Source organism: Microtus oregoni, unplaced genomic scaffold (assembly GCF_018167655.1).
Source record: "Microtus oregoni isolate MIOR12 unplaced genomic scaffold, Mior012 000103F_ref0000194, whole genome shotgun sequence".
Taxonomy (NCBI): Eukaryota; Metazoa; Chordata; class Mammalia; order Rodentia; family Cricetidae; genus Microtus; species Microtus oregoni.
The window spans coordinates 1,766,141-1,791,236 of record NW_024544717.1 but is presented as its reverse complement, the minus strand read 5'-3'; the positions used below and the strand labels follow the sequence as shown (position 1 = coordinate 1,791,236).

The 25,096-nt window shown below is 42.8% G+C and overlaps 1 protein-coding gene across 1 annotated transcript in view; it reads left to right on the top strand.

Annotated features, from left to right (window-relative positions):
- The window catches only part of LOC121443230 (constitutive coactivator of PPAR-gamma-like protein 1), an 86,568-nt gene that overhangs the window by 49,357 nt on the left and 12,115 nt on the right, over window positions 1-25,096 (top strand). The window contains exons 9-12 of the mRNA XM_041644905.1: window positions 1,975-2,202; window positions 4,631-4,805; window positions 15,783-16,032; window positions 20,365-20,479. Of these exons, the coding sequence (XP_041500839.1) occupies window positions 1,975-2,202; window positions 4,631-4,805; window positions 15,783-16,032; window positions 20,365-20,479 (768 nt within the window). The remainder of the gene's footprint in view (window positions 1-1,974; window positions 2,203-4,630; window positions 4,806-15,782; window positions 16,033-20,364; window positions 20,480-25,096) is intronic.

Here is a 25,096-nt window from a genome sequence, read left to right as displayed (position 1 = left end):
TTAGTTTCTGATTGCACATGTGCACTGGTCCCCAAGTTAAAGGAAAATCCTTTTTGAAGTGTGTGGTGAGCCACATGTTTTCCAGAGGGCTCAGGAAGGGAAGGAATTGTTTAAACTGCCCCAGTCTGCTTGCTTGGGAAGCATGGCACCTAGACCACCCCTTCCTCTCCAGGACATGGTACCTGAGCCTTCCTGTGTCTCTTTTTAAGGGACTGTGTGAAGACTGAGAAAGCACCTGGAGTGTGTTTGTTAAAAGTAGAGAAGTAGCTGGGTGTGGTGGAGCTGTCTTTAATCCCAGCCCTGGGGAGGCAGAGGTAGGTGGATCTGTGAGTTCCAGGCCAGCCAGGGTTAGACAGTGAAACATTGTCTCAAAAAAGTAGGAGTAAACTGAATTCTATTTTTCCCATACCTACTTTTGTTTGCTAGTAGTGACCTCTGGGAATACTTTTTGATTTGCAAGATTATGTCTGCCACCTGTGGTTCCTGAGGAAGAGCAAAACTCCTGCTTCAAAAGGGTTAGGCAAGATTATCTGGGTACCAGAAATTCCTTTAAAACGCTGAGTCAACTAATAATGGTGAATTAGTTAGAAATAAGGAGCAGAAATACTTCATGAGGAGGTATTGTTCATGAAAGAGTCTAGCAAAATACTCTGTATCATGTATTCCTACGGAAGAGGGAAAGCATAGAAAGCCCATATGGATTTTTACTGGTTCTTCTGAGACCAAATCTGGCACTTATGTATTAAAGGGTAAAATTAGCACTCAATTACATATCCTTGTAATTAAGACATTTATTACAAAACAGAAAAACATACATTTTTTAAAAATATTTATTTATTTATTATGTATACAATATTCTGTCTGTATGCCTGAAAGCCAGAAGAGGGTGCCAGACCTCTTTACAGATGGTTGTGAGCCACCATGTGGTTGCTGGGAATTGAACTCAGGACCTTTGGAAGAGCAGGCAATGCTCTTAACCACTGAGCCATCTCTCCAGCCCCATACATGTTTTAAGGTGACACCAAATCAAGCAATAAGCAGTTCTTATTTCCAGCATTCTGTTCAAGGAAAAAAAAAAGTTTATTGTACAAATAATAATTACTCTTGGGCAGTTTTTCAGACAATTCAGAGTATGCCAGGGTACTTGCCTCTGTCTCTCTTCTCCCTGGCACCCTGCCTGGCACTGGTACCATCCTAAGTTAACCCATCGTGGTTCGGCTTTACGGCCCGTGCCCGCAGTGTGTAAACGTTGTTAACAGAATGAGCACTTTCCACCTAGGACTACATTATCATTTGTGGCCTTTATAGGTCTGAGTCATTGTTTTTTTTTTTTTTTTTTTGGGATTACATTGGTTTAGAGAGAGGATTTGTGGTGTCCTGCGTTGTTGCTGTTAATATTCTATTTTACTTTTGCCTCCATATAATTACATAGGAGCTTTTTTCATGACTAGAGAAAATTTTAGATGGAAATTTTGCCTGTCAGACCTGGTATGAATTCAGTTTTTTGAGTTACTGATTATAGAACAGTGGTCAAATGCATAGTCTCTCTGAGTGCTGGTTGCCTAGTGAGTAAAATATTAGCAAGATCTTAAGGACAACAGAAGCACAGAGAGCCAGAAACACATAGTGATGATCAGAGAGCTGGAAACTCCGTGCAGGGAGCCAGGGTCGGGAGAGCTGTGGCTGCTTGCTGAGATGAGTATTCCAGTCCCCACACTACAGGAGGCAATGTGTGCTGGCCTCCTTGGCACAGTGTGTGTTGGTGGCATTTTTCTGTATAAGGCAGTCTGAAGAGAGAAAGGTGAGTGTGTTTCCTGGCCAACCTGCCTTTCAGTTGGCACTGGCTCTGACCACTCCAGGCAGGGGTCATCTCTGTGCTCTCTGTGGATTTTAGGTGGACAAGGGCCTTGTATATTTGAGGTAATGAGAACGGGACATGAACTCTTTCCTCTACTTCTGCCCTTTGCTCTGTAGGCAGAAGGTTCATCCACTGCCTCTTCGGGAAGCCAGCTAGCTGAAGTCAAAGGGAGCCATATGGGCACTGTCCAGCCAATCCCGTGCCTCCTGTCGATGCCCACCCGGAACCACATGGACATTACCACACCTCCTTTGCCCCCCGTTGCACCTGAGGTGCTGAGAGTGGCTGAGCACAGGCACAAGAAGGGACTGATGTACCCCTACATCTTCCATGTCCTGACGAAGGTATTATCCATGGGCCTTGGAGTAGCTTCAAGTATTGCATAACCTTTTTAACTTTTGTAAACCTTTTTATTGTTTTTCTAAAGTAGTTTCTGTTTCTAAATTTTCTAAAAGATGAAAATTTGTACCTCTAAATGCAATTTAAAAGCAAGTTACTTTCCTCTTCAATTTAATACAAGTTTTTTTTGAAACTAGTGAAATAATGAAACATTATGTTGTTTTGTGGCTCATAATTTTTTTTCTTAGTAAAAGTAAAGAATTTTTTACACCATATTTATGTTGTAATATCACGTTAATCATAATGTCATAAGTGATATCTCACTTCTTTATTATTTGTCCTTAGGCAATAACAGCTCTCCTTTTGAATGGCTTATTGTAATTAATGCATTTGACTTTGTTCTTCTCCTTCACTGACTGCAGTTTTAATGATAGCACCCAAATGCAATACAGGATTTTGTTAAAATGTACATATTTAGAAATCATTTTTATAGTGTCATAATTTACCTTATTAGTGCCTTACCAAATGTGTAGCAAAATATATGCATATAGTTTGCATTGTTTTTTAATCTTATGTCTCAGTGTATCTCTGTGTACCTAAATTTTCTCAGTGATTTATGGTCTTCGTGTTGGCAAAAGTCACTTCAGTGACAAATTTGTCATAAAGAATTGGTTTATTATTATCACATTATCAACATGTTTTCTTCATTACATGGGCCCTGCCCCCTCACCCCCACCCCCTTCCTCTATTTTCTGCAGTCCGTTTGTGGCTTGTTTTAAAATGGAGTCCGTAAATGCAAAAGACTCCTTCTTATTTCACAGTTCGCATGAGGTGGACTGTTGACCACCTAACTCATCCAAACACAGAGAACATTTAGCTAATGCTATTAACTCTTAATTCATTTACTTTTTAGTTGTCACTGCCTCCAAGTCTCGTCTTACTGTTTAATATGCGTGCATGAATAGCAGTGGTCAGATTGTGCTCTTAAGACAAACATTTTAGAGAACCACCCAAAATTATGAAAATGCAAGTTTTGTTATGGTATAGTTAAGTGTCCAAAATTTTAAAAGACGTCTTTCAAAGGAATATGTATAGAGATGACGCTCTTTCCTTGTGAGACTGTTTGAGATGTAAGAGGCACCGGGCCACCGTCTGCATCTGTGCTGCCAGCCTTGATGCTTGGGCAGTTGGGTAGGTCCATGGAAGAGTGCAGATGGTACTTATAGCTTTTTTCTGTTCTTACAAACTTCTGGGGAAGATTGACAGAGTGTCCAGGGTTGGGAACAGTAAACTCAACTGTCTTTTCTTAATTTAAAAATGCTACTTTGGATATTTCAATATAGGGGACAGTTTAGACTAAAATGCATACTATTTCTTGTGAGCTGAATAGCCATGGTATGCAATTGTCAAGGCTGAGACATTTGCAGTCATGTGATGCTTCGTAGTAATGTTGATAATCGCTACAAGAGGAACCTTCCTTAAATGAATATAGTAGAGTATGTTTAACCCCTGGGTAGCAAAGAGGAAGTGCTGAGGATAAGGGCAAAAGTGATTTTGAAATTAAATTTGTGTGAAAGAGTAGATATACAAGATCGTTATTAAGAGAACTTACAAGTCATGTTTAATAGGCATTGAAGGTCATGTGTGTGTTTTGTTACAAATAAACATAAATAAAATCCCTTGAATATTTTGATGTATTGGGATGCCATGCAATAGAAGTTTGGTAACAGCCTTAGCTGCTGCACACGACAGTTGTTTGTCTCTTGGTGGCATGTTCTTGAGTCAGATGTAGGTCTTGCCATGTTGGGACCTGAGCTGGGGATGGAATGCTTTCATTTTCTGTCCTATCAGCTGTCTGTGGCCTCGACCATGGTGAAGCAATTGGTAAGCACTTACTGCACTGGGAAGGAACCGAGGACATGTTTAAAAAAGAGTTCTCTTAGGGAGATCATTTTTAACATGTGGTAACATTTTATGGAAAAGCTTGGTAAAATATGACTTTCATTTCAGAATACTGCATTCCTTGGATTGTGTTCAGGTCATTGAAAATTACAAATTTTATTACATCTGACCATCTTGATCCATGAATAAAAGTTGTAGATTCTTCATGCTTTCTTCTGTATTTGTTGTCTGGCGTTGTCTGTGTAGAATGTTTAAAAGACTTTGGCTCATCTATGTGGTTTTGGTTTGTTCTTGGTTTTTGGGTTAAAGATAAAGTAATATAGGATTAATTTAGAGTCTCTGGACATACATTTGGACCACAGACTGCCAGTGAATTCTCCTAAACATCTCACTGTAGGCAAGTTGTAAAGCCATTGACTTGGAATAGAATAGCTATGTCATTAATGGAGATGATGCAGTATATTGCTGTGAGTTTCTTGTAAATTCAACATGAAAAATGTGCAATATTATTCTGCTTTCTTCCATGCAAAGGGTGAAATCAAAATTGCTGTTTCTATTGAAGATGAAGCCAACAAAGACCTGCCTCCGGCCGCCCTGCTCTATAGGCCAGTTCGTCAGTATGTTTACGGAGTCCTGTTTAGTTTGGCAGAAAGCAGAAAGAAAACTGAGAGACTTGCTTTTAGAAAGAACAGACTTCCACCAGAATGTATGTACTGTAACAATCCATTGTTTGTTTCCCTCGGTACCTCGTAATCTCTTGTGCATTTTCTAAAGCCTTAGAAGAATCATGGCTGAGTTGCCTGACACCCTCCTTGTGTAGGAGGTGGGCTGTTCTTGGGGCGGTAGGCCAGGGTAGAACCCTCAGAACAGTAGGAGAAGCCATACTTGGTACTGTTTTAGTGATTATGTTTATTTGGTAAAAGAATAAAACAGCAGGTTTCCGTGTTAAACTTGAAATTTCTCTGAAAACATCTTGAATGGCCATCAATCTCTGTAATTAGCGTGTTTTATACCCAAGATGCATATGTGTCTGGTCTGTGCTCTTGAGGCACAGATCCGTGCTCTCCAGCCCTTCAGAATTATGGAAAGCAGGTCTCATAAGGCTCTACCACTGTAGTGGACTTCTCAGGACTACCACGGTTTACCTGGGTATGACTGCTTGAGCTCATCAACTTAAATGAGGAGAGGGGCACTGGAAAGGACTGTTAGGAATGCTGGTCAAAGTCCAAGTCCAAAGCTTTGTCCTTTGTGAGGCCTGGCTCATGTTTTGGGGAAAGCCACCTTTTCTTTCCAACATTTTTATTTGCTAATTTAAGAATGCAAAACCCACTGTATGGGCTGGGTAGAGGTAGCGCACTCCTTTAATCCCAGCACTTGGGGGACAGAGACAGGCGGATCTCTAAGTTCAAGGACATCCTGGTCTACAAAGTGGGTTCCAGGATAGCCAGGGCTACACCGAGAAACCCTGTTTTGGGAAAACAAAAACAAAAAACAGTAAAACAAGATTCACTATGTGCTAGGAAGTACAGAATGATCTTTAAAACATGGAGTCTAAAATCAGAATGTTGTGAATTCATAAATTCCTGGACTATTCTCTCAAGCAAGGATCTTTGGTTGTAACTCTGACTGTGGTGAGCAAATGTTAGCCTCACTAGGTGGTGATGTATAGCTGTCACTTCCTGACTAACTAGTTCTGAGCATGGGAACTTTAAGCTCAATCTACAGAATCTGGCCTAAGTTCACAGGCTGCCCTCCTGCCTCAGCCTCCTGAGGTCTGGGATGATAGGTTATGCACCAAAACACCTGATTTAAATTCAGTAGATTCTTAAATTTTTCTTTTGTTGTTCTTGTGCCAAAGTTATGATCAGTAATATTTTTAAAGTGCTTTCTTAAACCTTTCTTGTAGCTGGCGGATGTGATGCCAGCCCTTCTACTCTCTACCCTTATGTGCCAAAAGGCTAGGGTCTGTGTGCAGCCCTTTGTCATCAGCTCCAAAGGTCTGGATTGCTTTCTCAGTAGATGTTCTTTTGTTTATTTGCTTATGTTTTTAAAAACAAGGCTACTCTTTGAAGAGTTTCCAGTAATCATTATGCCATCCGAGAAAACTGGTGTAACTGACTTCTTCCCCTTACTGTCATGTGTGCTGCCATGCCAGAGGCACTCAGGGAGAAATGTTGACCTCTTATGCCCTGCTGCATGTCTGCAGGCAGCAAGGACAAGTTTTTGCAGAGCTGATGTGCAAAGTACATGAGAATGGGGGTGTTAGTGCCACACAAGCCTTTTCCTTAGAGATGCCTATCTATCTGCCTCTAACCTTGCTCCAAGCAGTCTTGGAAACCCCATGGCATGAGCCATCAAGGAAAAAAAGATTGGGTAAGAAAATATGAAGTGACTCATGCAGGTACCTCAGATGTGCAGGCTGCTGGCCTATTTGAGAGAGAAAGGAACATGGGAGAATGTACACGGATGGAGGTGGCAAACTATTCCTAATATCTTCTCTTCAGACACAACTAAGATGGCAGAAAGGCCCTGACTTAGGACATGACTGAGGCTGCCTTTTCCCTTCTTCCTTTACGAAGATGGAAAATTAAATACTTTGACGTTTTTCCCTACTAGGAAGGATCTCTAGAGAGTAGAGACGGAAGTGTAAATGTGGAGCCAGTGTTCATGGAACGGATAGGAGGAGCTGGGAATGGCAAGGTGTCTGGGCTTGGTTTGGGAAAAGGAACCAAGAACCAGTTTGCCAAAGAGTAGGCCCAGCCAGGTAGGCCTTGGAGCGAAGGGCCTTTCTCACACAGCAGTGAGACAGCCTCTTGTCAGCTGTGCCCCTGTCCTTAGGTGGCAGGTGTTTGAGATCAGTTGCATAAGCATGTTTCATTGCTGCTGAGTGTGTGACTTCTGCAGAAGTGTCTGACAGGTGAATGATTGCCGTGTGGTAGTGGTGCGTGTGTCTTTAATTCCAGCAAAGGCAGAGGTACACAGGGCTACACAGAGAAACCTCGTCTTAAAAAAAAAGAGAGAATGAATGAATGATACCAATGCATGGTTAAGATTTATTGAGGTGAATATACGAGTCTTTTAGTCTATTAGGAAATTAAAATCCCTGGGTAAGAGAGCGTATAATTACTGAGGTTCTTTGAAGGCTCAGTAGTGGGGCACCCCCTCCTCATGTTTGTGCTCTTTGTTTTTAACCTTTGTGTAGGAGTAAGAGGGTCGGTCCTTCAAGGTTTGGGGTCAGTGCTGCTGCTGTGTAGAAAGTTATGATGTGGGATAGCTGTGTGTATCCTACCAAGTCAGATGAGGCCTGCGTATGGTAAAGAAAGGGTCTCTGCAATTAGCTAATGAAACCTCTAGAATTTCAGATGTTTGGAGAAATGTATTATTTCTGTGCAAACATAAATAGACTTTCTGAGTGGAAATGATAGTTACTTTGATCTTTAGGGTTTAATATTGAAGGATTTTTTTAGTATTATAAATATGAGGTGAGTTTTTTATGAGCCACCAGTTTGGAATCTAGACTTCTATGGGGAACTCATAAAATGGAAAAGATTTCATATTTTCATCTGTCAGTTAATTCACAGGAGAAGAGAGGGGAAGAGGGTAGGTGGACAAATCTTATTTTTAAAGATTTATTTATTTTTATGTTCATTGGTGCTTTGCCTACGATATATGGCTGTGTGAGGAGGCCAGCTCTCCTGGAATTGGAGTTATAGACAGCCATAAGCTGCCATGTGGTTGCTGGGAATTGAACCAGGATTCTCTCTGGAAGAGCAGCCAGTGCTCCTAACTGCTGAGCCATCTCTCCAGCCTCTCCCCAAAAGCTCTAATTGCATTTTTTTTTTAAAAAACAAGTCTTTAAAAAAATATTTTTATAGGCCCAGTGTGGTGACACCTATCTATAATCCTAGCACTTGGGCAGAAGTAGGAAGAGTCCTCAAGTATGCAGCCAACCTGGCCTATCTAAGTTTCAGACCAACTAGTAGTATATAGTGAAGCCCTTTCTCTAAAACCCAAAGTAAAAGAAAACACTGTCTATGGCAGCAATTCCTTCCCACCAAAGAGTAGTCTAATTGGATTCCCAGGCCTCAACAGAGACATTTTTGTCCTTATCACCTGAACACTTTGAGTCTGAATCTTCTTGTTCAAACTGCATGAGAACTTAGTGTGTGCCTGGCTGGCACAGTCTCCCACTGTGCTTGGAAGTGTCTCTTTTACAGCCTGTCTGTTAAGTTTCACTCAACTGAGTACCGACTCTGCCCTGAGCATCAGCTGGGACTTCATTATCTGTAATAGCTAATTGCTGGCTGTATATTTTAGTGTCTGGTGACTGCTGCCACTTCCCAGGGCTCTGAAGGAGCCAGGACAGTAAGGCATTGTGCTGTCAGGAAGCACCTAGCAAGGCTACTCAGGAGTGCTTATTTGCTTATGTAGTGAAACCATGACTGCGTTTCAGTCTTGTTGGCATGACACTCTAACTTGTTTCCACTCATGAATGACCTGTGGGGTACATGATATTACTGATAAGTGGAAGGAGAGCCATATCACAGAAAGTGTCCCATAAGAGCAAGTCCTTGTAGCATGGTTCTTTCCATGGTACGACCCTTGTGGGTGGACTCCAGCTGGTGCAATGTACCCTCAGGAATGTACAGGAATAAATTCCTGTCAGTGGTCACCATGACAATAAAAATTTGCAAATGGCCTTAGTAGCAGAGAGAACTATCCAAAGTATATAAATAAATCCTATGCCTTATTTAAAACGTTCTCATTAGATTTAGAACTATACCCATATACCTATTTATAAATATAGTCCCGTGATTAAGGCATGCAGACATGTTCATAATTTATTCTTAGTCTTTGAGTGTTTTGCTTAAGGTTCACTTACCTAAAATTAACTTAAACTGGGATAATCAGTCACTTTATACATCTCAGCCTTGACTTGAGTGTGACTGAATGGAAGAACACTTGCCTAGCATGTGTGAGGCCCTGAGTTTAATCCTAGCACTGCAAAAAATGAAGATGAAAGAAGAAAAAAATCACACCAGCCTTTTAAAAGTCATTGCTTTGTCCTGTTAGTTTCTTCCTGTTTGTTTCCATTTATGCCTCAACTCTGTAATGTAGCTTTTAAGAAATTGACCAGAAAGCAAGCCAGTGAAATGTTCACAGGTAAGGAAGCTTGAAGTCTGATTCCTGGAGTCCACACAGTGGAAGGAGAGAATTGATGCCTGAGAGTTGTTCTCTGACCATTACGTGTTTGGATGAATGGATGGACAGATAGATGGGGACGGACGGGGACACACACACACAATTGTCTCCTGAAGGTTTGCTCTCTGACCATTACTTGTTTGGATGGGGACACACACAACACACTTTTTAAAATTTAAAAACAAAAAGAGAAATTCTCCAGGGAGGTCTGGGGTTGTAACCCAAAAGTGGTGCATTCATCGAGTTTGGGGTGACTTAGTTCATTCTTTAACAAACTTAAGAACCTTTGCTGATTGCAAGTTTTTCAATGAGCTTCTGTTCCCTGTTGGTGGAAGAAGTTAAAGAAAGTGTTCTTTTATGTAGACAGTAACCCGTGTGTGTGTGTGTGTGTGTGTGTGTGTGTGTGTGTGTCCTCCGCACTGAGGATAGACACAGTGCCCCTGTGGAGCCTGTTTCTGTTGCCTAAGTAGCAGCAGGAACTGAGTCATAAAGTGGGGCTTCCTTAGTAAATTCCTGGCCAGCCTGGGCTATATAATGAGACCTTGACTCAAATAAGACAGAGCAGAAACCACATTCCATTTTATACAATTGACCATTGATTTCTTCTTCATGTTTCCTGAAATATGAAATCTTCCCTAATATCTCCAAATGACATAAAGGAACTAGGCTTATTAAAGGATAAATGTGGAGGCAGGGACAGTGTAGCTTAGCAGTAGTGATAGAACACTTGCCCAATGTGCCCAAACCCAGGTTTCAGCCCCAGAACTACCAAGCAGAAAGGAAAAAAAGAAAGATTCTGGAGGAGGATGTGGGGACATTAAGTGCATACCTGTAATCCTAGTATCCAGGAGGTTAAATGCTGGGGCCGGAAAACATGAAAATATTTTGATACATTTCAGAATTAGAGATAGTTTTTGTGTCCATCTAGTTTTATTTGTTTTGTTTTTACTGAGAAAGAATCCTGCTGTGTAGCCCAAGCTGGCCTTGAACTTAATCATTTTCCTGCCTCAGCCCCAAGTATGAGATTATAGGCCTGCGTGCCCCATCACCCAGTCATTCCCGTGGCTTCTGTGAAGGCTGTTTACAGATCCCTCTGAGTCTCTTTATTCCGTACTGCTTTCTAGTGCTAGCCCACAGATTTAGATTAACCAGCACATGACCAGCACCACCACCAGTCTGTGGTATGACTCTTTTGAATTGATTCTTATTTCCTAGTCCTTGACTTTTTGAGTTTCTAAAATGCCAGGTGCTGCATACCCAAGGAGAAGAAATGGGCAGCACTCGTCTACTTGTCTTTGCTAGTGTGCCTGCCGGTGTGCTGTAGCCCACTGAGCATCTTCTCTCTGTGGGTAGTGCCAGCTCCAGAAATCAGTTTGAAGAAAAGTCTCTTAGTTTCTACCCCCGTGAGGATTGTGGCGGTGCTCAGAGGAAGGAGCTAGAGTGCCCTGCTCCTCTCTGCCTTCCACTCACTGGTCCTGGGCAGCATCCATGAGGAGGAAAGAACAGATGTCATAGTGTCCAGTTTTTCTTTCTGTCCTGAGCTGAAGTTGTTTACATCAAGTCCCCTGGGCAGCTTCTCCCCAGGGCACATGCGCATATGCACAGGTCACAAGTTTAGGAAACTGCTCCTTTTGTTGCTTCTTTCTCTCCCTTGTAAAGGTGGTGTGGCATGCTGCCCCTGCCCCTGAAATGGTACTTCTGTGACATTACCAGCCAGTAGAAACTCCTGTATGAAATGAACCGTGCTTACTGTTCTTGGCTTGGTGGTAGATGCCCAAAGTCTTTAGGTGTTGCATAGTCGGCATGATATAAGGACATGATTAATGTCTGATGGCAAACACTGGATTTTTATTGACAGCTTGAGTAGGGCAGTGTTTTATGGCCCCAAATTGTATTTGAGGGTATGCTTTCTGTAAGGTAAGTGTATTATAATTGAGCTTCTAATCCCATAAACACTTGGTGTCCTAGAACTGGTTTGTGCTAAGGTAAAGCATGGGTTTAGAGTAGGAAAGATGACATTAATGTCTGTTGAGATGACAGATGATAGTTCTTCAGCTGCGTGGTCTCTTGGGCACTGTCCCTCTGTCATGAAAGAACACCATGAGCATGACTTCCTGCACGGTCCTGCCTCTAATCCACACTCCAGGCCAGACAGTGCCACCCTGGCGACCCTGCTCCTGCCTCTAAGCCACACTCCAGGCCAGACAGTGCCACCCTGGCGACCCTGCTCCTGCCTCTAAGCCACACTCCAGGCCAGACAGTGCCACCCTGGCGACCCTGCTCCTACCTCTAAGCCACACTCCAGGCCAGACAGTGCCACCCTGGCGACCCTGCTCCTACCTCTAATCCACACTCCAGGCCAGACAGTGCCACCCTGGCGACCCTGCTCCTGCCTCTAAGCCACACTCCAGGCCAGACAGTGCCACCCTGGCGACCCTGCTCCTACCTCTAAGCCACACTCCAGGCCACACAGTGCCACCCTGGCGACCCTGCTCCTACCTCTAAGCCACACTCCAGGCCAGACAGTGCCACCCTGGCGACCCTGCTCCTACCTCTAAGCCACACTCCAGGCCACACAGTGCCACCCTGGCGACCCTGCTCCTGCCTCTAATCCACACTCCAGGCCAGACAGTGCCACCCTGGCGACCCTGCTCCTGCCTCTAAGCCACACTCCAGGCCACACAGTGCCACCCTGGCGACCCTGCTCCTGCCTCTAAGCCACACTCCAGGCCACACAGTGCCACCCTGGCGACCCTGCTCCTGCCTCTAAGCCACATCCAGGCCAGACAGTGCCACCCTGGCGACCCTGCTCCTGCCTCTAAGCCACACTCCAGGCCACACAGTGCCACCCTGGCGACCCTGCTCCTGCCTCTAAGCCACATCCAGGCCAGACAGTGCCACCCTGGCAGCCCTGCTCCTACCTCTAATCCACACTCCAGGCCACACAGTGCCACCCTGGCGACCCTGCTCCTGCCTCTAAGCCACACTCCAGGCCAGACAGTGCCACCCTGGCGACCCTGCTCCTGCCTCTAATCCACACTCCAGGCCAGACAGTGCCACCCTGGCGACCCTGCTCCTGCCTCTAATCCACACTCCAGGCCAGACAGTGCCACCCTGGCGACCCTGCTCCTGCCTCTAAGCCACACTCCAGGCCAGACAGGGCCACCCTGGCGACCCTGCTCCTGCCTCTAAGCCACACTCCAGGCCAGACAGTGCCACCCTGGCGACCCTGCTCCTGCCTCTAAGCCACACTCCAGGCCAGACAGTGCCACCCTGGCGACCCTGCTCCTGCCTCTAAGCCACACTCCAGGCCAGACAGTGCCACCCTGGCGACCCTGCTCCTGCCTCTAAGCCACACTCCAGGCCACACAGTGCCACCCTGGCGACCCTGCTCCTGCCTCTAATCCACACTCCAGGCCAGACAGTGCCACCCTGGCGACCCTGCTCCTGCCTCTAAGCCACACTCCAGGCCAGACAGTGCCACCCTGGCGACCCTGCTCCTGTCACTCTCTTTAATCTGTTATTTTAAATGAATTTATGAAGAGAGGTAGATGTAGGAGTAGTAGTGGGTAAATTTCCTAAAAATACGTTGTATGCAATTCTCAAAAGAATAATAAAAGGTTATGTTAAAATTTACAAATTTAATTCTAATCAATTAATGTAAGTATAATCATAAATTGAACAAATATTATAAGCTATGATATACAGTTTTCCCTTCATGATGAGAATCCTAGGTGTATTTTATGTTAAAAATTGTTGCATAGCAGGGTTTCAGCCCTTTTTCTTAGCCCTGGAACCAGGCCAGGACTGAAAAGCAAAGGCATTCGCAACTGCACTTGTTGCCACAACTGTCTTTTGTCCCACCTCTGCCTCCCATATTCAGTACCTACTAGATGTGTTTAGTGATTGGCCAGCAATTGCACAGCTATTGAGTTGTGATGTACTCAAAAGGTCTCCAAATACTAAATCGTTTAAAAACAGCTGAGCATCTGGGGAAAATAAAAGAAATGCTGAGCACTGCGGCCTTTTGTATGTTTATTACACCTGTTAAGTTTGAACTGTGCTTATCATTAGCATTACAGGTGGACGACCAAATACTTAGTGCTATGGGGGTGCATAAGCCTCACCCATCCTTTCTGCAGCTGTACCCATGGGATCCCCAAAGTATAGGGTCCATAATAAAGCATTAGATGAGGCAAATTCAGGACACTCCTTGCCCTCCAAGCACTAGGGCAGAAAGCCGTTGGTTCTGAGGTTGGAGGAACTGTTTCTTTGGGCACCAAGCAGGCAGTGCCTAGAATGCATAGACAACCCCGTCGAATAAATTGCTTGTTACTAAGACATGTACCTACTGAGATCTGGTCCCCAAAACAAATAAAACACAGTGTGTGCTAAAAAACGATTAAAGATGGTCTAAAAACAGCTGAGGGAAAGGGAGAGAATATGGCAAAGATAGGTGAATTAGAATGCCTCTCTTGTGAAAACCCCGAAAGACTAAACACAGGAGATCTGTCTTTTATGATGCACTGGAATGCATACTGTGAGCAGGGTGTGTTTGTGGATTTTGTGTGGTGTGTGTATGGATGGGGGGCTGAGTGGGAGAAGAGAGTGCACACGAATGAACAAATGAACATCGTCACAGGAATTAGGCCAGAAGCTCAGTTTGAAAGGCCCTTGCCTGTCTTTTCCTCTCAGTACTGGGTATCCTTTGTGGTGGACACAGGGGGGAGGAGACAGGGAGAGGAGTGGACTTCTAGGATGGCTGTTTGTGGGGGTGGAGGTACATGTTCTGGTACTGGCACAGCTGGGGAAGCTTCTGGAAGCCAAGCTGTGCTGGAGCTCAGTGGGAACCAGGTGGGATATGGTGCTGCCTTAGATTGTGCGTCCACGGACAGGTCCTACTTGCTGATGGCAGTTTTACTGGTTCTCTTGACTCCTAAAATACTCAATAAAAACAAAAAGTATATGTTGATATATACACGAGTGTCCGTTCTGAGTTGTTAAACTGTCATTTTAAGTTGTCTCAGCTGTCCTCACACTATTCAGTATTAGATATTCTTAAATGTGTTAATACTTATATTTCCATCTAAGAATCCAAGAAATGTGAATGAAGGAATTTGCCTCATGACAGCAGTACTTGTTGTAAAAGGGAAATTTTCAATGACTGTCTGCACTTGTATTCCTGCTTGACCCGCTGGCCTGCATACCGCGGGGTGGGGGGGTGGGGGGGATGCCTGGAACTCTCACTAAAAGTGTGCCTCTGACATTCCCTGTATGTGACACTGTTATGTGTTGTCATTGAAATGTGTTAAAGCATATTTTTTTTTTCTGTTACTGATATATTGTGTCTCCCAGTACCTAATCCTTGGCAGTTTTCATTATATTTGAAGAGATTATTATATCACCCAACTATATTTAGAGTGGAACTGGAGTTCAGCCAGTTACTTGAGTGATTCTCCCACCATTTTGGAGTCTTGTGAATCTCCACAGCTTAGGTATTTCATTAGGGAAAATGAATCTTGGTAAAGGTCATTTGGATAGGCTATTCTTAGCCCCATCCTGGTTTTCATGCCAGATGGAGTCTTGCGTACAGGCCTGCTCTGTTTCTGTTTTTCGCTGCTTATTGCTTGTGAAACACACAACCAGATCTCATCATCAGATTGTTATCTCAGTGGAGCTGAGGATTTACAGCTTCCAACTGCAGGTTGGATTGTCTTTCTTTTGCCACTCTTGTAGCTTTCCCTTGATGTCTTTGAAGACTGTGGACTATGCCATGTTTCTGTGTGTGTAAGAATGGACTCCAGCAGGGATGAAACCCTGGATGTGAGGTTATAATCTGTTACGTGTATGTAGAACAATTTGCCTCTTTCAAAATGAAAGTTTGGAGAATTTTGTACAGTCCTAAGCCCTGCTGAAGATAATTGCTATATTCTGCTACCGTCTGGGATTTGGAAGTTGGAATGTTACTTCTACATGGTCATACTGGCTACCTTGTAGTGCTTACTACCTGTTCAAATAGGAAATCCTTAAGTAAAGCTGTTACAAAATGTAAATGGCTTCTCTAGTCTGACTTGTGGAAGTATTTCTAGAGAAAAAGAGAGTGTATAATTTGGGTTAAAATGTTGACATAACAGAGAATCCCATATTTCTGTATATTATACCCATTGATAGCATTAAAATTCTTAATAGATTTAAAGTAGCAACAAGTCTAACATCTGTGATATATACATTCAGCAAGTGAAGAAATCAAGTCTTGATCTGTCTGGGAAGTTTATGTGTGGCCTGACTGAAGATCTTAAGTGAGCTGTTAATCACATAATAGAGGGTCAGACAGATACAGGCCCTATGCTTAGAAGCTTGCTAAGGAAAGAATGCCTCATTCTCTGTGAGGGAGGCCCGGTGCTAGAGCAGGTTGTTTTTGTGCAGGCTGGAGGGCCAATGAGCAAGCTGTAATGAGCCTCTTTGTGTTTTTCCTCTACAGTCTCACCAGTGATCATTAAGGAATGGGCAGCTTACAAGGGGAAGTCTCCTCAGACCCCGGAACTAGTGGAAGCTCTGGCCTTCCGGGAGTGGACCTGCCCCAACCTGAAGAGGCTTTGGCTGGGCAAGGCGGTGGAAGACAAGAACCGCCGGATGAGGGCCTTCCTGGCCTGCATGAGGTCTGATACCCCAGCCATGCTCAACCCCGCCAATGTGCCCACTCACCTCATGGTGCTCTGCTGCGTCTTACGGTGCGTGACCACTCATGGGATTAGGAGTGATGGAGGGCAGGGCAGTCACCATGTTCAAAGTCTTCTAGAATAACAAGCTTACTGTGTAGGAATTGTGCTTTCTGTTGAGATTTGTCTTAGATCTGTGTATGTATAATATAGGGATGTAGGTCACATAAATGCAGCAACTAATTATACTACAGAGTGCATCTAATAGAATAGATATATTTGAAAAAAACACATAGCTTGTAAATATGTGATTATGTGAATGTGTGTGTACATACACAACCTCTCTGTTGCGTACACATACACAGGAAGTAAAATCTGTACACTTGGTGATCATGAGCAAAAGTAAATTTGGCTATTGTTTTGGTCATTTCTTTGTTGCTATGATAAACACCAATACTTAGAGCAGCAATTTGGGGTAGGAAGGTTTTCTGGTTTGTAGATTATAGTCCATCAAAGGCAACTACAGCAAGAACTTGAGGCAGGAACTAAAGCAGAGATTATTGGAGGGGCTCGGCTTACTGGCTTGCTCAGCTACATTTCTTAAACAGCCTATGCTCACTTCTTCAGAAATGGTACAACCCATAGTGTCCTAGGTCTTAAATTAATTAGCAGTCAACCCTCTCACTCCCAATACACACACATCTTCACAGGCCAGTCTGATGGGTACTGTTCCTCAGTTGAGATTCTCTCTCCCAGGTATGTCTAGGTTTGTGTCAAGTACAGTCAATGTATAGTCTTTGTTTCACGTGTAAAATGATGTATAACATTTGACTTGTCCACTGTCAACACTTGTATTAGGTGGCACACTGGACCACATATGATATATAATTTGTGATCACTTCTGGACAGCACACAGACACATTTATTGGTTATGGATGAGGGGTGACATTCACATTTTTGTCTGCTTTATGGACAACTTCATGCTTTCTGGACTGATGATAGTCTTATATCTTGTCTGTTTATTCTCTTGGCCCCTCAAAGAAGAACGAGAGACTTATTCTTTGCCAGTACCTAGGACATGGTGAGGTGGAGGAACACAAGTATCTCTCTGGCCTCTGCCTCTCCATGTAGATCTTCATTTATCCCTGACACCTTCATCTACTTAGGCAGAGAACCACAGAGGGTGTGGCATTCTCCCATTCTCCAGAGACAGCTTTTGCCAGTGTACTCATTTTCTGTCTTTGGGGAAGGTCACATTGGGCATTGCCATGTTATGAATGTCATAAAAGGACAGGTAGGTAGAATGAATAGGGAGCATTATTGGTCCAGTCTCTGGAATCCAGGGCCACAGAGATGAGAAGGAGTGTGAGCAGAAGTTGATGTTCTGAGGTGTGAGAAGACCAGAAGGTTTATTGTCATGTCATACAGACTCTCTTCTTTGAAAGTGAAGAGACAAGACCTCAAGCAAATGAGTATGACTTGGGCTTAAGTCAATATGAAATATCAGGAAGGAGGCTGCATGGGTTGGTGCCCACCTCTGTCCCAGCACTAGGAGAGCCTAGAGGAGGAGGGTGAACAGTTCAAGACCAAGGTGGTCTATAAAGTAAGATCTTATTTGAAAAATCCAAACAATCAATCACATATACAGGAATATTTTTCAAGGAGAAAGGGGCCAAGGTCCCATCTCAAGGCTCCAGCTGTCTGTGTTTAGAGATACTTTGGGCTGTGCCAGGAATGTTCTCAGGATGGTGTCAAAACTACCTTTTCCCCAATTTCCATGTTAGTAAAGGGCAGACAAGCCTCTGAGGGCGCTAGAACAGTTTAGACTACCTCTTAGCCTCTGTGGTAGAACAGAGGGGGATGTAAACAGCTCTTCCAAGTCTGTTGCTGCAAATACACCAAGTATATTTTTGTTTGTTATTTGTTTTTTGAGACAGAATCTTAGTATATAACTCTGTCTGGCCTGTAACTTGCTGTGTAGTCCTGGAACTCATGGACATAGAGATCTCAAGCCTCTACCTTTTGAGTGCTGGGAATAAAAGCATAGGCTTCCATGTCCAGCTTTAGAGTAGTACTTTTTGTTTGTTTGTTTTTGTTTTTTGAGACAGGGTTTGTCTGTGTAGCCTTGGCTGTTCTGGAACTCACTCTGTAGACCAGACTGGCCTCAACCTCACAGAGATTTGCCTACCTATGCCTCCCAAGTGCTGGAATTAAAGCTCTGCATCACTACTGCCTGGCTCAAGTATTACTTTCATTCTCTGCTCAGTTAATTGCATGGAAAAGAACACTTAACCAGAAAAAAAATCTTCAAAAAATTTCTTAGGTGAATTGGTAATGCAAATAGTATCTGAAAGCATTCTAAATGTGCAGAGAAGACTTACTGAATAAATGAGATAGTGAGTTGCTGTTTCCATTATCTGTGAGCTCTGATCCTTGTCTTCACGAACATGTTTTCTTCATCTGTCTCTATCTGAGAAAAGGTAACTAAATAGAAGGGTAAGGGCAGGAAATGCAGACGTTGACCAGCAGGGTTATGAATTCCTGCAGCTGTATTGAGTTCTGAGTCTCCTTCCAGAAAAACAGAAACAAATTTAGAATTATGGCTATGATCTTTTTCTGATCCACAATTAAAGGGAACCTAGAGACAGACAGTGTAGAACCTGAAAAGTTAGTGCTCATGGGTCATAGTTTCCATGTAAGAGATGAAAGGAGTCCAGTAGGGGAGTTTGGCTGTAGGACAGTGGGAGTGGATCAATGCCACTGGAGCCAGCAGCTTCACAAATGGACACTTAGTATAGGGAAGTCTTTGCTGTAAGTAGATGTATGCTACAAATAAATATATAGTTACTAATAAAAGAATATAAATATTTATAAATAATAACATGAATAAAAGGAGGAATATAAACCATGGTTATTTAAGGAAAAGAACATTGTATATTGATCATAATCTCCACAATGATAATTTTTCAGTCAATATTTGGGGCTGCTGTCACTTGTTTTTTCTACCAAGCTGATTGTACCTCAGTGGGACCACTGTGTATGACTTCTGGCACTTAGTTGCAAAATATGCACTAATCTGCTTATTTATTTGAGACAGAATCTTACCATGTAGCCTTGACTGAACTGGAACTCCTCATGTAGACCAGGCTAGCCTCAACTCACAGAGATCTACCTGCCTCTGCCTCAGTGTTGGGATTAAAGGCGTGCACCACCATTCCCAGCCAAAGGATATAATTCTTGTCAGTGCAAATATTGATAGTTTAATTTACGTTTATTTTAAGTGCAGTAGAAATATTTCATATTCATTCCCAAGGATATTTGATTGTCCATCTACTTATGCTACATAATTGTACTGTAAAGTGTATGTCTCATTCTTGGTTTCCTCATCTTTGATACAGGATACTTACTCTTGCTTCAGAATTGCTAGATAAGATCCTGTCTTTAAAATATGTAGACCACTGTCTGCCTCTTAGTGAGCATATGAAATTCCACTTTGCTTATTGATCTCCTTAGAATCTACCCGTGCCTTTTCTTAGTGTACATCCCCATGGGTGAATGCTAGCTCTGGTCCTGGTTTTAAGCCTGGTGAAGCCTATTCAGCAGGCAAAAGTAGAATAAGTATTGTTTTGCATGTCATGACTCCCTGTACTCCTTTGAGTTGTTCTCCAGCGCTGACAAAGCAGTCTGTCTTCAGGAGGGTTTTGTTTTGTTTTTTAAATGGTAGCTAGAAACCTGATCTAGTCCTCTGTAAGGTTTGTTGAGTATAAAGAATCAGTACTAATGGACTTGAGGGTTTATGGCTATTGCAGTTAGCCATTCCCATTCCCATACATGTAAGCTACTGGGGGTTGTACTCTGTGTAGTGATGCAAGCTGTTGATTGCTTGTCAGATCTATCCTAGTGCAATTTGATTCTCTTCAACCATCCATACCAGGATGTTCCAAATGTGAAGGTGCCCTCAGTGCATTGAGTTACATGCTCCTCCTCATGGACACTTCTTGCACCATTCCCATGTTCATCTGCTGCTGAGGAGCCCTCAATCAAATGAGACAGATCTCACTCTGGCCCTGGGTGGCCTGGAACTCTCTGTGCAAACAAGGCTGGTCTTGAGCTCATGGAGAACCACCTGCCTCTGCCTCATAATTAGTGAGAATAAAGCATGTGCCACCAGGCAGGTCTGGTAAAGCACCTTATTTTTAGTGGCTATACACAATACAGCATTCTAGCATGCTAAATGTTGATCGGGTGCACTTTTCAGCTGATGTTCTCTCGTGGAAACAGTGGCTGAGAGAGAGTACAAAGGCAGCTTCCTGAATTTACCATTTTGGATTTACTGAGAACTCAGTTTTTCCAAGCACTGCCTGACAGCTTCAGTCATTCCACTCTCATTTTATTCCTCACCAGGTATATGGTGCAGTGGCCCGGAGCTCGCATTCTGCGGCGTCAGGAGCTGGATGCCTTCCTGGCTCAGGCATTGTCCCCCAAACTCTATGAGCCGGACCAGCTGCAGGAACTCAAGGTACCAATCAGCCTTGTTTCCCTTTCCTGGGAAATCTTGCTTTGGATTTTGGTATAACTTTGCTAACCCTCACCAGACAGTTGTTTGGGCACCAAACTAATGATACTAATGTCATAGGTGTCAAAGCCTTCAAGGCAGAGGGGATATCCTGTCTAGGTATGGCTGTGCCATCAGGGTTTGTAAGCAAGAAAACAGTCGATTCCATATTTATCAGATTTTACCTGTTTATCAATGGATGTTTAGTCTTGTTTTTCACATCAGGAAATAAACTTCTCTTTTTTATTTTACCAGGGGATTCCAAGCCCTGGGTGGGCTCAATCTTAGGAATTTTCTAACATCTAGCCAGGATTCTTTTTCTTATTTCATTCCATTGTTCCTAGCTGCAACTTTAGTTTTCTCTAAAGCATAATCTTTGCCCTTCTAGTGTTGCACAGTCCCTTTTAAAAGAACCACTTGAAGAACGGTGTTAGACATCATCCCAATACCCCTTTTCGTGTTCCTTTTGATTTTGCCTTCTAGCACTCCTTTGTTCTTTGTGTTGGCAGTGTTTATTTCTCCTAAGTTGGCCCTGGTTTGTAGTGACCTCCTTTTCACTGCACTCATTAGTTGCTATGTTCATGTTTATAATTGCTTTCTGATTTCTGTATTAAAAAGTTGAAGACCTCCAGTTTAGCTGAACTCACAGCTCTGCCTTTTCTTTTCAAGGTTAGGGTTTTGTTTTTCTTTGCCTTCAGTTATTTAATTTTTTACCATTTGATTTAAAATCAGCTAATCTCTTTTGATAAAATTGCCTTCGCTTTTAGATCTTTTTGCTGTTCTTTATGAACGCATCTTATGGCAAACAGTTTAGCTCTGTATTTGTTTTTAACTATTTTTTTTTTAGTATTTGACAGGTGGTTCTCAATAAATTTCTGGGTTTTCCCTAAATTATGGTGTTAAATTGCATATTTTGGTGTTAACTAGAACTCCCTTGAGGCTTCTGATGACTTTGAAGCAAGCTGTATACAAAACCAAACCTCAGCAGAATCCCCCTCAAACTGTGTTCTTTACTTTGTGGATCAAGCTTTTCTGTTTGTTAGGCAGAAATTGTTACTGTCTTTAACACTTTTGTTTTCGGTGTCAGGCAGTGTGGCGGACCCAGTCAGGTCCTCCCGCGTGTTCCCTGGGTGCCCGTCACCACCGTCCTCGCCGCAGGCTGTGCTTCAGGGGGTGGAATCACTGCCCTAGAGTGTGGTGCCACCCTCTACCTCTCCTCCTGTTTCTCTTGTGTAGATTATTCCTTCAGTATTGACATCCCAGTTCTGAAAATCAGACCGCCAGGGACCAGGTATGCCCACCAAGCCTTATTCACCATCAAGTTACTTTAACCAAAGTCCATCTTCTCTCCCATATCCTTTTCATTTTCGGATCCACATGCAGGATGTACCTTTTGAATACTTTCATTTTGGTTCTTTTGAGGCCTTAGTGCTTTCATGGTTTTCTCCTGGTTCTTCATCTAAGGAGAGACATTTCTAAAGATGTATCAGTGAGATACATTCCACGAACAGGGGCCTTCTGTCTGACTCGTTGCAGCCCGGGTCTTCTTGTGTCGAAGCTGGTGGTCCTGTTTCACGAGCACAGTTCACACTATTCATTGTCCAGATTAGTGCACATTTCAAAAGAGCTGTGAGGAAAAAGAGCATGTGATTGAGGGGAAGGCAGCTTGGTATTTTTTTTGTTTGTTTGTTTTGTTTTGTTTTTGATTTTTTTTTTCAAGATTAAGCATCGTCTCAGTTATTGAATTGAGAATTAATAGAAATATTCTTATTTCAGGCTACCCAAAATTCCCATTAGAGTTCAGGGTTCCAGAATTCAGTGGTAGAAAATTTTTAAAATTGCTTTTCATTTAATCATTAAGGTTTTTGACATGTCAAAAGCAACGACGGTGCTTTTCTGTAAGATGCCTCTTGACTGTCACTGTTGCTGTGCTGGGGCTATCACAGTTTGTGGATTGCCTGGACCTGTCACTCTTCTCCCTGTCAGTGTCTAGTACACGCTTTGCCGTCAGAGGAGGAAAATAGAAAGGCAGGTCCTACTTCTGCCAGTTTGGACTCTTGCTACTAGCTTTTCTGAAGGGAGGGTTAGTGGGAAAAGACACTGCACCATGAGCTAAAATGAGTTTTTAAGAATTCATCTCATCCATGCTTTCTCTGTCCACCATGTCCATGAATAATTGAGCATGTTCTGTGTGGTTCCCTGAGTACCTGTGACAGTGACTGATGACCCTCATTTTCTTCCCTGTTATATTTTCTGAGCCATTCTTCTAGGTTTTGAGCATGAGTGTAATTGTTAAGGTAAAATTAGCACTGAGCCTGGGATTCAAAGTGGGTGGGTGAAGGACGAGGAGAAGGAACTTTTACCATTGTGATATTTGTCTAGTTTCTTCTCCCTTGTTCTTGACATCCCTATAATTCTTTTAACAGTTTCACATGCCAAGTGCAGAATATAAAAGATGGAAAATGAAGAGCTTTAAAGACAGTATTAGGGGCGTGCAACATGTCTGTGATACCTGTAAGAATTGTTTTGCATATAGGTAAATATGACATAAAGTAAGAGTCTGTAGCCCCATAAGTAGAGTCAAATAAAGTCACCTCACTCAAATTGGTTCTTGAACTGATTGGGCAGATAATAAATTCTGCAGCTGTATTTCTTGTGAAGCCAGAATTTTTCTGTCTGTTTCTCTACTTGAGGAACTTTGGATAATGTTGAATATTTTATCTCCATTGGCATAAGACAGTCAGTACAGATATCTGTACAGTTCAGGGTTCTAATTAGCATTTAAAGAGACTGGAGAGATGGCTTAGCAGTCAAGAGCACTTGCTGCTCTTCCAGAGGACATGGATTTAGTTTCTAATACCCACATGGCGGCTTATAACTATAACTCCTGTTCCTGGGAATCCAACACCCTCTTCTGGCCTCTGTGGACACTGGGCATTTACGTAGTGTACATACACATAAATAACTTTTTTAAAATTAACATTTAAGGATATAAAAACACTACAGTGTGAATTTTAGGGAGCTTTTGGGCAGACATTTTGGTACATGCTTAGGAGCCAGAGACAGGAGAAGCAAGAGTTTAAAGCCATCTGGGGTATATACTAAGCTGTTATCTCTAAAACAATTAAAAACATTTTGAAGGAAGTCAAGTATACACAGTAATAGAAATCTTGTTCACATACTTATGTAGCTTTTATTTCAAGAAAATTTGCCTTTTAAATTAACAGTAGTTGTCATTACTAAAATTGAAAATTATCTTGAAAGTATACTTTTTATCTTCATTGCTAAGGATTGAACTCAGGACTTCATGCATCTAAACTAAGCAAGTTCTATACCACTGATCTATATCCTCAGACCTAACATCATGTTTGAAATCCACAGCTGCAGTCCCTCAGTGGCCAGTGAAACTCATAGATGCATGAATGCACACGGGGTCTTGCTCCATTCCTCCCAACAAACTCAGAAATAAGTAATTCTAACAAGGGTGATTCTGTCTTGTAAATCTCTGTTATACTCTGTTAAACTTCACTTATTGTGTTATGGCCAGGATTTTAATCAGTGGGACTTTGTATCTGGGCATGACCAGTAGTAACCCATAACCTCAAGAGTTGCCACAGTTGTGTCCACAGACAGGCGGTATGGTATTTCAGGAAGACATTTTCATACAGGTAGAAACCTTTAAAGTGCCACTATATCTCTCCCTAAGCTGTGATCCTGATTTTCTATTCTCTGATATAGGGCACAGAGGACATGAGCTGGAAGCAGTGGTCCAGATCCAGATGAGGAATTCATAGCCACTATCCCAATTTGGGGGTGGGAGGGATGGGGATTGACCTTTGTGCAGGGCTGGCTCTGCCTGTTTACAGCCCACCACTTTTGCTTGGCTGCTCTCCAGCAGTTCAGCTCACTCTATGGTGAGGATTCTTCTTCTTTCTGAAGCTCACAGATGGGATCTCAATAAAGCATATGCATTCATTTGTTTCAGACTGACCCTCTTTCTCTTTATTGCACACAAATATGAAAATGCATTTAATTCCATCACCCTAGTCCCTCATGTTTCTCACAAGTATATGACTAGTGATGCACACTAGGATCTAGAGCTGTAGAGACAGTATTTGTAAATTTATGACCTGACTCCTCTAGGCCTTGCAAGTTTAATTGCATAGACTTACAAACTTTAGAAAAGATGGGCAAGAATGTTAGTTGATGATGTGATATATTGTTACAGTGGGAAATAAATAACATAATCCTAAATTCATTTTAGCATTTGGCACTGAAATGTTCTTTTTTTAATGTTTCATACAATGCAATTTTCCAAAAGTCATTTTCCCTGCCACAGTGCAGCCTTACCTGGACTCATACCCCCTAAAGACTCCATTCTTGAAAAACCATTGAGGTGAGAAGATAGAAACCAGAACAGAATTAAACCTGTGTCCTAGATAATCCACAAACTAGGCCCTTTGCACACAGATGATCAAGAGTCAATTGGACTGTCAGGTGTCTTACCCTGCCTGTTGTCTATGAGAGGAGAGTTCTTGCCAGGCAGGTGCCAGTGCTCAGCCTAGGAAGACACAACTTTTG